The sequence below is a fragment of the Macaca thibetana genome, chromosome 12 (assembly GCF_024542745.1).
Source record: "Macaca thibetana thibetana isolate TM-01 chromosome 12, ASM2454274v1, whole genome shotgun sequence".
Classification (NCBI taxonomy): Eukaryota; Metazoa; Chordata; class Mammalia; order Primates; family Cercopithecidae; genus Macaca; species Macaca thibetana.
This window is the reverse complement of record NC_065589.1, coordinates 18,842,435-18,854,523: the sequence shown is the minus strand read 5'-3', so window position 1 is coordinate 18,854,523 and position 12,089 is coordinate 18,842,435. Positions and strand designations below refer to the sequence as shown.

The 12,089-nt window shown below is 41.8% G+C and overlaps 2 protein-coding genes across 3 annotated transcripts in view; both read right to left on the bottom strand.

Moving 5' to 3' along the window:
* SCG2 (secretogranin II) overlaps nucleotides 1-12,089 on the bottom strand; it is a 468,897-nt gene that overhangs the window by 187,353 nt on the left and 269,455 nt on the right. The window lies entirely within an intron of this gene.
* The window catches only part of AP1S3 (adaptor related protein complex 1 subunit sigma 3), an 80,133-nt gene that overhangs the window by 18,716 nt on the left and 49,328 nt on the right, over nucleotides 1-12,089 (bottom strand). Inside the window, exons 2-3 of the mRNA XM_050752175.1 lie at nucleotides 2,583-2,761; nucleotides 836-944 (exon numbers count right to left, since the gene is read on the bottom strand). Of these exons, the coding sequence (XP_050608132.1) occupies nucleotides 836-944; nucleotides 2,583-2,761 (288 nt within the window). The remainder of the gene's footprint in view (nucleotides 1-835; nucleotides 945-2,582; nucleotides 2,762-12,089) is intronic.

Genomic DNA, 12,089 nt, shown 5'->3' with positions numbered 1-12,089 from the left:
TCATGGTGAACAAGGGTACGGTGCTGCAGCGAGAAGCAGGTGAAGGCAGGTGAAGACTCAAGAGGAATCGCTGGTGTCAACCCACAGGAGGGTTCAGTGGTAACTTGCTGATTTCCTTGGAGAGTCAAGATGGACCCATGCTGTAAGCACGGCCAAGTGAATGAGTTCTGAGGACAGGAGCACCTACTATAGCATATCGCTTGGCAGAAAGTGCAAAAAGATTATTGAATAACAATGTGAAAGAAAAGGATCTGGTTTTGTTGTTTGTTGCTATTTTTCTTATGCATAAATAACTAAGAATACTTATAGCTTAGAAAAAAAGCCAGAGAAAGGATAAAAAGTCAAAACAGAAAAGAGATGACAATGTCAATGAAGTATAAAGAACAGAATATCAAGAAATCCTTCAGAGTTAAATTCTGGTTCACTGAAATAAGGTCTCTGGTGCATTTGTAGTTTGAAGATAAAGATATATCCACCTCTCGAAAGCTTTGGGTGGCCGGGTGTGGTAGCTCATGCCTATAATCCTAGCTCTTTGGGAAGCTGAGGTGGGAGAATTGCTTGAGGCCAAGAGTTCAAGACCAACCTGGGCAACATAGCAGGACCCTGTCTCTATTTAAAAAGGAAAAAGGAAAGCTTTGGGTCTTTCATTTACTGAGAATTACAGGTAGGGAGAAAAGTCTTGTATGCTAATCTTAGGGGACTAAGGTGACCTTTGGTTCAAGTTCAATTCATATTTTAGATGTGAGAGAGAAAAGGGATGCGATGAGAGACAGAACTGAAGTAAGAGCTGAGATGGGGACTGTAGCTAATCCTAACCGACAAGGACAACACTTACATTTCCAAAATATTTGTCCAGCAGCTCCACGTAACGATGCACAATCTCTAGCGTCAAGAGCTCATTGTCCTGATTTTCTATTGCACAGCAAAAATATAAACTAGCATACCTTGAAATGAAAAATAACAAAAGGAAAATATGACGATACATTAAGCAACCTGGAGACAGTTTTTCCCGTGAATATGTAAAGTCACCTCCTCCCCCCCGAGCCTCTCCTCATCCAAGAATGAAATCATTATTCATCACCCCCAATAGCCTCCTGAAATATAAATCAGAAAATATGAAAATGCTGTGGGGGTTGGATTACTTCCGTTAATTATGCATGAAAGGCTGTCAACAAAATTGTACCTTGAAGAGCTATTATCAGGAGGACAGTATCCTTTCACCCCTGGTAATCAGGGTGTCGTCACACCCCTCTCCAGCTTGTCAATTGTTTTTTGTAAAATAGAAAGCCCTGACCAGGGCTGTCAGGAGCCCACGCTCCCCACTCTCCCGCTTCACAATGGACTTCAGTCATTCTGTGTGGGCCTCCCTCCTCAACTTGTCAGACTCCAACCTTGGGCCCAGCAGATGGAGCTTTGCAGGCACTTGCTGGTAATTCAGTCCATTGAATATCAGTCTGTGAAGGTTACCTCTGTTTTTCCCAATGAGTTTTATAGACACCCTTTGCAAGAGCATATCTAAGGAGCATAACTCCTTCCAGGAGTTGCAGTGGGGTGTTGCATACAAGGTCAAGTTAGCTGTGTTCTGTTCCTGGCTTAGGCATCAATTACCTGGGTCTCCAAGGGCAAAATCATGTTACCTCTCAGGCTTAGTTCTCTCACCTATGGTGGGTCCTTTCTAGTAATGGTCTTGCCGTGGCAAGCAGGTATGGTAAAAAGAATACGCAGGCTTTAAAGCCAAAAAGATCTGGATTTGAAGCCTGGCTCTAGCAATTAACACTCAATTACTGTGACTGGGAACTGACTACTAAAACTCTGTGTCCTCAATGTACTCATTACAAATTCAAGTAATAGGCATAATAAGAGCTGTCCCACCGAACACAACCCCATTTCTGAAAATATTTTATTTGGTTACTTAACAAATATGTATACTACATGACAGCAGGAATGTCATCTGTCTTGTTCACTGATGTATTTACAGCCATTAGAACAATGCCAGGAATGGCCGGGCATGATAGCTAACACTTGTAATCCCAGTGCTTTGGGAGGCCGAGGCAGGTGGATCACCTGAGCACAGGAGTTCCAGACCAGCCTGGCCAACATGGTGAAACCCCATCTCTCTTAAAATACAAAAATTAGTCAGGCATAGTGGCAGATGCCTGCAATCCCAGCTACTTGGGAGGCTGAGGCAAGAGAATCGCTTGAACCCAGGAGGTAGAAGTTGCAGTGAGCCGAGATCATGCCATTGCACTCCAGCCTGGGTGACAGAGTGAGATTCCATCTCCAAAAAATTCAAAAAGAACAATGCCGGGAATGTAACAGGTTTTCATACCACTTTTCTTAAATGCATGCATGCACTATCAAGGTGTAGTTTATTTACCTAGAATCCTGAATCCTGGCACCTAGAATTTCTTTCAATAAAATGAGAGTTATTTTCTAGTTAGTCTATTGGTACAAATATCTGGGCTCCAGCCTTCAAAGATTTCAGTAAGTGATGGAATTGCTATATAGCAATCTAAAATGTTCAGGATTAGAACAAACCAAAGCAAGACTGAGAAACTGAGCTCTCAAAAAGTTACTCACACCTTTTATAAACAAGTTTTAGTTCCTTCCAGTCAACAAAACTGCTTGTCCTGTGACCACGGGAGAGAATAATCTGAACAATTTCCCGGGTGATCTTCTTCCTCTCTTTGTCAGGCAGAGTGATGTACCATTTCTGTAGCCGTAATTTCCCTTGTCGACTGAAGAGCAATATGAAATGTATCTAGAACAAACAAAGCACACAAAAAACAGAACCTGATCAACCAAGTCATTCTGCCGTTCTGCAAAGACACTGAAATTCAGTGATGGATTTACATAGAAAGATAATTCTGAACAGACGAAAAAACACTTATCAGCATGGAAGCTATCTCATCTGGCAAATTATATTTAACCCACCAGAGAAAAAAGAAATGTGTATATCACAGACGTAGCTTACTTTTATTAAAGGAGAAAACTAAATTTTTTATTTTAATTCTTTTTTTTTTCTTTTTTAAGATGGAGATAGAGTCTCGCTCTGCTGCCCAGGCTGGAGTGCAGTGGCGCAATCTCGGCTCACTGCAACCTCCACCTCCTGGGTTCAAGCAATGCTCCTGCAAAGCCTCCTGAGTAGCTGGAATTACAGGCGCCCCCACCTCCATGCCCAGCTAATTTTTGTATTTTTAGTAGAGACGGGGTTTCACCATGTTGGCCAGGCTGGTCTCGAACTCCTGACCTCAGGTGATCACCCTGCCTCAGCCTCCCAAAATGCTGGGATTACAGGCATGAGCCACTGCACCTGGCCTTATTTTAATTCTTTTTAAGTGTTATAAACACATATAGGGAAAAATACATCAAGAAAGTAGTAGTACTTCTGTTTTTAAAACATTAATTTCTTCCTTTACAAGACGAAAAAAAATGTTAAGGCAATAGAAGGGTTTACTTTACAAATTACATTCCAGCACCATATTTAACTATGGAAACATAATGATAACATAGAAATAAAGGGGAGAAGAAAAGGAAGTGAGGCTGAAGCAAGGGGCAAGAGAAAGTGAGACGCTGTCTTAAATGTAAGCTTTTTTTTTTTTTTTTTTTTTTTTTTTTTGAGACAGAGTCTTGCTTTGTCACTCAGGCTGGAGTGCAGTGGCATGATCTCGACTCACTGCAATTTCCACCTCCCAGGTTCAAACGATTTTCATGCCTCAGTCTCCCAAGTAACTGAGATTACATGTGCATACCACCATGCTCAGCTAAATTTTTTGTGTTTTTAGTAAAGTCGGGGTTTCACCATGTTGGACAGGCTGGTCTCGAACTTCTGGTGTCAGGTGATCCGCCCATCTCAGCCTCCCAAAATGCTGGAATCGCAGGCATGAGCCACTGCATCCAGCCTTAAATGTAAGCTCTTTTCTCCACTTTGCATGTTACTTGGCTGAGAGCTTCAGAATCAACCATCTCAAGTTGCAATTGTCTTTGGCATCACCATAGACTCCTAACAATTTAGACAGTGTATTGGCTACACCAGGGAACAACCTGATTTTATTTTCAAATAAGTTTCAAAATGTGTATTTGAAATGATGGTGATGAATTTTAAAAGGTTTAAATAAGCAGAAGACATTAGAACATCTGGAAATTTACTTCAAAACCTTGGAAGGTACAGCACTTGGTGGCTCACACCTGTAATCCCAGCACTTTGGGAGGCCAAGGCGGGATAATCACTTGAGCCCAAGAGTTTGCGACAAGCCTGAGCAACACAGTGAGACACCATCACTAAATTTTTTAAGGCTCTGGTAGAATGTTTTCTTAAAAAGAAATTTTAAAAAACCCTTGCAGGTATGGTATATTTAATTTTTGGAAATTGTCAGATGGCCTAATCTTTATTTTATGAAAATTAAGCGTTCTCAATCCACGGTATCAGAAGATCAGGTTTAGAATCATAATTTATTTTGTTCAGTTGTTTTGTTTTTAAAAAATAAAGTGCATTGTTTCAGTTAATTATATAATGAAGGAAATTATATATACTGAGAACAAAAAATTATTAGATTTTAAGAAAACATTTTACAGATAAAAGCTTAAACTTCAGGCTGGGTGCGGTGGCTCACGACTATAATCCCAGCACTTTGGGAGGCCGAAGTGGGTGGATCACCTGAGGTCAGGAGTTCGAGACCAGCCTGACCAACATGGAGAAACCCCGTCTCTACTAAAAATACAAAATTAGCTGGATGTGGTGGCACATGCCTGTAGTCCCAGCTACTTGGAGGCTGAGGCAGGAGAATTGCTTGAATCTGGGAGGTAGAGGTTACAATGAGCTAAGATCACACTACTGCACTCCAGCCTAGGCAACAAGAGCGAAACTCTGTCTCGAAAAAAAAAAAAAAGATTCAACTCTATTGAAAAGGCTGAGGCCTAAATGTTGTGACATAAACCATTACAATTCACTAGGTGGTGATATCTGAGGGTCAAATGAAACCATGCTTTTTACTCAGATCTTCCCCTAACTGCCCCCACTCCCTCAGTCTACAGAATTTGAGGTCTTCTTCTTTTGAAGTGTAGTGGCATGAGCATAGCTCACTGCAGCCTCAACCTCCCAGGCTCAGGCGATTCTCCCACCTCAGCCTCCCCAGTAGCTGGGACCACAGGCATGCACCACCATGCCTGGCTAATACACACACACACACACATCATACACACACACACATACATACACACACATACACACACACACACACACACACATATATAGATATATATATAGATATATATATATATATTTTTTTTTTTTTGTAGAGACGAGGTCTCCCTATGTTGTCCAGACTGGTCTCAAACTCAAGCCTACAGAATATGAGGTCTTCTTTTGGAGTGCAGTGGCATGATCATAGCTCACTGCAGCCTCAGCCTCCCAGGTTCAAGTGATTCCCCCTACCTTGGCCTGCCAAAGTTCTGGAATTACAGGCATGTGCCACCATGCCCAGCTAATACTTTTTAAATTTTGTTGTAGAAACGAGGTCTCCCTATGTTGCCCAGACTGGTCTCAAACTCCTAGGCTCAAGCAATCCCCCCGCCTCCGTCTCCCAGAGTGTTGTGATTACAGGCATGAACCACCATGCCCAGCTTGAGGTTCTTAATAATTCATCTCTTTTTTTTCTGGTAACTACAAATTAATTTTTAAATAATTTCAATTTTTGTGTTAGATTCAGCGAGTACATGTGTGCATTTGTTACATGGGTATATTGTGTGATGCTGAAGTTTCGGGTACAACTGAACCTGTCAACCAGGCACTGAGTATAGTACTTAAGTTAGTTTCTTAGCCCTTGCCCCACTCCCTTTTTTCCCCTTTTGGAAGTCCCCAGTGTGTATTGCTACCATCTTTATGTTCATAAGTATCCAGTGTTTAGCTCCTGCTTGTGAGAACATGCAATATTTGATTTTCTGTTACTGTGTTAATTCCCTTAGGATAATGGCCTCCAGCTGCATCCATGTTGCTGCAAAGGACGTGATTTTGTTCTTTTTTAGGCTGCATAGTATTCCATGATATATACGTATATTACCATGTTTTCTTTATCCATTCCACCATTGATGGGTGGGTCCATGTCTTTCTATTCACTTTCTATTGTGAATAGTGAATAGGTAATCTTAGAAAAGAAACATCCATCATAATAATGATATGAGGCCCAAGACATCACAGGTTATGAGAAACCAATTTAAAAACCCTCCTCATCAGCGGCTTTAAGAAAAATCACCTTCAGTCTGGAATTTTAACACAGCATTTTTTTTTTTTTTTTTAGTATCTGTTTCACTACAACACAGGTATAAACAATTCAACAATCTTGGCCAGGTGTGGTGCCTCACACCTGTAATCCTGGCACTTTGGAAGGCTGAGGAAGGAGGATTGCTTGAGCCCAGGAGTTTGAGAGTAGCCTGGGAAACATAGTAAGACTCCATATCTATCTAAAATAATAATAATAATCAAATTCAATAATCAAACACTACCTTCTGAGAATTGTATTGAGAAGGGTATTTTTGCTTCCAAGAAGAGATCATAAAAGTGACTGACATTCTAAGGGCATAAAATAGAATGGTTATATGATCACAAGAGAATAAGGCTCAGCATTGCATCATCACGGTGAGTAAGATTATTCAATCCAATGCCTAGTGAACAGTTCCGTTTTTACTGGGAAAATGAAGTCCACACATTTGCCTGGTGTTCTCTTGCATTTCCTCCTTGAAATTTTTCTTCTGCCATCTAACCTAAATCTCTTGTTATAATTTAAACCAGTTTTCCCTGATTTTATCCATAGATCATATAAAAGGAGAATGTATCAAGTATCTTTGGAAGCTTAACTGACTTCACGGATTTAAGTTTTTTTTTTTTTTTTTTTTTTTTTTTTTTTTTTTTGAGACAGAGTCTCACTCTGTCACCCAGGCTGGAGGGCAGTGGCACAATCTTGGATCACTGCAACCTCCTCTTCCTAGGCTCAAGTGATCCTCTTGCCTAGCCCCCCGGAGTGGCTGGGATTACAGGCACCCATCACCACGCCCAGCTAATTTTTGTATTTTTAGTAGAGATGGGGTTTCACCATGTTGGCCAGGCTGGTCTTGAACTCCTGACCTCATGTGATTGGCCTGCCTCGGCCTCCCAAAGTGCTGGGATTACAGGCGTGAGCCACTGCGCCCAGCCGCCATTAAGTCTTCTTTTAGCCTTTTCCTTCCAGACAAAATAAGCCAGGTTTTATGTCTTCTCTTTATTGGTTGTATTTTCAGATCTCATAATCATCATCGTTGAGCATCCTCTGGGAATTCTCCATAGACTAAATGTTACTTTTAATCCCGGGCACCTAGATCAACGTTGGAAGTTCTATTGAGAGGTGTAACTATTGCTGGGTTTAATAATGGATGCTTTTCTAGTTGGTCTGTAGTGCAAACTTATCTCAGGATCAGATGCCTGCCTTCTTAAGCAAGAATCAACAAGGTAGAACAACAAACAAAGAGCAATGTTTCATTCTAACAACAAATTCAAGGAGAAAAGATGATCAGGAAAATAATACATCCATTAAGCCCATATAAAATGCAAATATGCATTCCAAACTAAAAAACAGCAATAGATTCAAACTTATCCAATAATTGCATTGCCTGAGGCAGTGTTCGGAGATTTAGCCCTCTCAAGTTCTGCTCTGCTTGAGAACTGGGCTTGTGTTGTCGCGTCTGTCACCTCTCCAGATTTAATGAGGTAGCTTGAACAAACTGGAAGAGTGAATTGTAATGATTCACAAGAGTTCATCACCTCCAGCAATTAATTTTATCCAATTTATCAGTTTAGTCATTCAGGGCGTATTTGAATAATACTCTTCAAAAGGTTAATTTAAAAAAATACCATTTTTGATTAGTATTCGCTTGAGAGCAGAAAAAAAGGCATGGGAAGACTTTTTCAGTATTTGCCAAGAGCCAACTTAAATGCAAGTAGATGTCATAAACAAGTGCATCTGACTTCGGAAAACAACACTCCAGCATTCCCTTTCAATAATATTGTTGGGACAAAAGGAACAATGGAGGGACTCTCCCAAGAGACACCAACTTCAGCAACAGCTGTAACATCCAATGAGGCGTGCTGACTTCTTACACTTGACTCACATGCTTGGCACCAAGTGGGCAGCTGGTCCCACCAAGACCTCCATCCCCACCTCCAAAGGGGCAACTTCTGTCAGCCGCCATCTTGAGAGGTCTCACTTGTTAACAGATTATCCTTCAAACCCAAAGACATCAGGTGATTCCAGCTTTCTTTGTCCTCAGAGTGTCTACTAGAGCAATCCTTGACCTAATTGGGCACAGCCCCAAATTCTCATTTAGACTCAGAACGCAAACTTCTCTGGGCGTTTTCTAATCTCTTTCTGAAGCATGTTCTGGGGGACACTGGTAGTCCTCTGAGGGAAGCACGGAGCGGAGCAGCACCAGTCTGCTGAGTCCGCGCTCTGGCCGGTGTCGGCATTTTCCTTCTAGGCGAAGAGGAACACTGAAGGCTTCCAGTAGCAGCTTTGGTTCACATCTCCCTGCTCTTGACCTGGATCCATGAAATGGACCCACAGCCAGCTTCTAAGAAGAGAGACCTTGCCCTGTCCCCAGCATTGTCACACTCCAAACACCAGCCTTTCAGGACTAGCTCCTATCTCAGGACCTAAGCTGCTCAGACAAATACTCAGGCTGTGATTGGCCCATGGTTCTGAAGGCTGTTACACTATATATAGGGGCTATTACCACCTTATTTACAGCAATCTGTGCTCTTACACAGGTTCCATCAACCTGAGAGGCCGTCCTCCGGTGGCCCAGATAATGACACATCACTTAATGCCACTGCTCTGATCTTCACTTCCTCAGTCCTTTTTCCTGCATCTACAACCACTCTGCAAATTCCCAAACCCAATCAGCCCATCCACCCTCACCTTTACTTCTACATGGAGGTCACTAGACACCCCTGAGAAAAACCAAACAGGGCTTTGCAAATTGGTGCCACTGTTAAGGTCTGATGACCAAGCTCGGCTGAATCTCCTGTGGTACTCGGAGACCCTCCACGTACCTCTCAATGCAAAGGACTTCCAAGCATCTTCCCCTTTGATCCCCCACGTGGGTCATTTCATATCACCACCATGCCCCCATATTCCCAGTCTCCATCCTCACTCCCTGACTCTGAGAGGATAAAAGTCATTCTGGGGACTCCTTTGGCTCCTCCCACACTTGTATCACTGTGTGCACAGACTTCTCACACCCACTCCCCAACACGATGTATTTTCTTCCTGCATCAGAGCAAAACGCTTCTCACATCCTGGCTTTCAACCCTCACCTACCTCTTGGAGAGCACGGCATCGTCACTCCCCCACTGCCAGGCTGTGCCCCTCACCTGCAAATGCTGAATAACCCAAGTCTCTCTCATCTTTAAAAAACAATCACTCCCCGCCCAGACCTCCAACTCTCCTGAAAAGTGACTCAGCAGTAAGTGTCAAGAGAAGTGCCCGTATCTTCGGTCTCAGTAATTCTGCTTTTAAAATCTGTCTTTGGCCAGGTGTGGTGGCTCATGCTTGTAATCCCAACACTTTGGGAGGCCAAGGCGGGAAGATCACTTGGGCCCAGGAGTTCAAGACCAGCTTGGGCGACATACGGAGACTGTATCTCTACCAAAATAATAATAATAATAATAATAATAATAATAATAATTAATAAATAAAATATTTCTTAAGAATGTGCCCTAAAATGCAAATATTGAGGCATTAGATGTTTACTACACTTCTTTATATTAGCATACAAAAACAAACTAAAAAATGCCTAAATATCCAATAATAGAGTTTAAATGATATTTACCAAATAATTTCAACAAAGTAAGAATGCTTATGATACAATGTTGTTTTAAAAAGATGGCGAGGCGCGATGGCTCATACCTGTAATGCCAGCACTTTGGGAGGCCGAGGTGGGCGGATCACTTGAGGTCAGGAGTTCGAGACCAGCCTGGCCAACATGACGAAACTCTATCTCTACTAAAAATACAAAAAATTAGCCAGGTGTGGTGTCGGGTGCCTGTAATCCCAGCTACTCAGGAGGCTGAGGCAGGAGAATTGCTTGAACCCGGGAGGCAGAGGCTGCAGTGAGATGAGATCACGCCACTGCACTCCAGGCTGGGCAATAAGACCAAAACTCCATCTCAAAAAAATAAAAATAAAAAAGATTATATTGTGTGTGTAGTAGAGCAAAAATGTAAAAGTATTCTTGCAAAAAAAATTACATGAAAGAAATACACTAAATTGTTACAGTGGTTATCTTACAACAGTGAAATTGTAAATGTTATTTTCTTCTTTGTACTTGTCTGTATTTTCCAAAATTCATATGTATGATTCTGTAGTTAGAAAAAAAGTGCTTAATAAAAAGAATATCCATGAGTTCAATAAAAATCAGTCAACATTCTATCGGAAGGTCTAATACTAAGTAAATGCCAAAGTTCTTTCAACAAATAAAACTTTAGCTCAAAGAGATAGTACACTACTCAGGTGACCCTGTGGTAATGGAGAAAAGAATTGCAGACTGTGTGGCTGCCAGTGGTTGTGGCAGTGTGTCGGGGAGGGACGGACAGGTGGAGGACAGAGGATTTTAGGGGAGTGCAAATACTCAGTATGATACTATAATGGAGGATCCATGTCATTATAAATTTATCCAAACCGATAGAATGTCCAACACCAACAATGAACTCTACATGTAACAAGCTCACACTGTACTCCCTGAATCTAAAATAAAAGTTGAAATTACAAAACAAAAAACAAATTAACTACAGAGAGGAGTCGGTGTAGGCTCATCAGTTGCAACAGGTATACCACTCCAGTTGATAACAGGAGAGACTCCACATGTGTTGGGACAGGAGCTATATGAGATATCTTGTACCTTCCACTCAATTTTGTCATGAACTTAATACTGCTCTAAAAAAATTAAGTCTTAAGAAATGTATGAACTGTGTAACCAAAGTATCTCCTAGCTACACAACTAAGATGGCAATTACATATGCATAGGGAAAACAGTCATAGGTAAGGATCATTTAAAAATGATCATTGTTGCCTTGTTAAGATGGAGGAGCCCTAATAACTATTTTTCTCTAATTTCAAAGCAACATCATTTAATTCTGGCAATAAACTAAAGAAAGTGAAAGGGCAGGAAAGTGTGAACCTGCAGTTTAGGTTTCATTCACATTAACTAGAGCCTTGTTTTTACAACAGGTGCAATCCAGTGGGTTACAAAACAAACTTAGTAGATTGTAATCAACATAATAAAACAATCCAGGGATGGTGGCTCCTGCACATAACCCCAGCACTTTGGGAAGCTGAGACAGGAAGATTGCTTGAGGTCAGGAGTTCAAGACTAGCCTAGGCAACATAGTGAAACTCTGTGTCACTACAAAAAAAAGTATTAAATTTAAAAAAAAGAAGAAGAAGAAGGCCAGGCGTGGTGGCTCATGCCTATAATTCTAGCACTTTGGGAGGCCAAGGTGAGCAGATCACTTGAGTTCAAGAGTTCAAAACCAGCCTGGGCAACATGGTGAAACCCCATAATCTCTACCAAAGATACAAAAATTAGCCAGGCATGGTGGTGCAGTTGTAGTCCCAACTACTTGGGGGACTACGACGGCAGGAGGATCACTTGAACCCAGGGGGTAGAGGCTGAAGTGAGCTGAGATCATGCCACTGCCCTCCAGCCTGGGTGACAAAGTGAGACCCTGTCTCGAAAAAAAAAAAAAAAAAAAGAAGTGATATGGTTTGGATCTGTGTCCCCACTAAACTCATGTCAAATTGTAATCCCCAGTGTTGGAGATGGGGCCTAGTGGGAGGTGACTGGATCATGAGGATCTAGAGTTCTCATGAATGGGTTAGCACCATCTCCTTGATGCTGTTCACATGAGAGTCAGTGAGTGAGTTATTGTGAGATCTGGTTGTTTAAAAGTGTGTGGCAACTCCCCCCTCTCTCTTCTTTCTGCCCCAGCCATGTGAGGTGCTGCTGCCCCTTTGCCTTCAACCATGATTGTAAGTTTCCTCAGGCCTCCCCAGAAGCAGAAG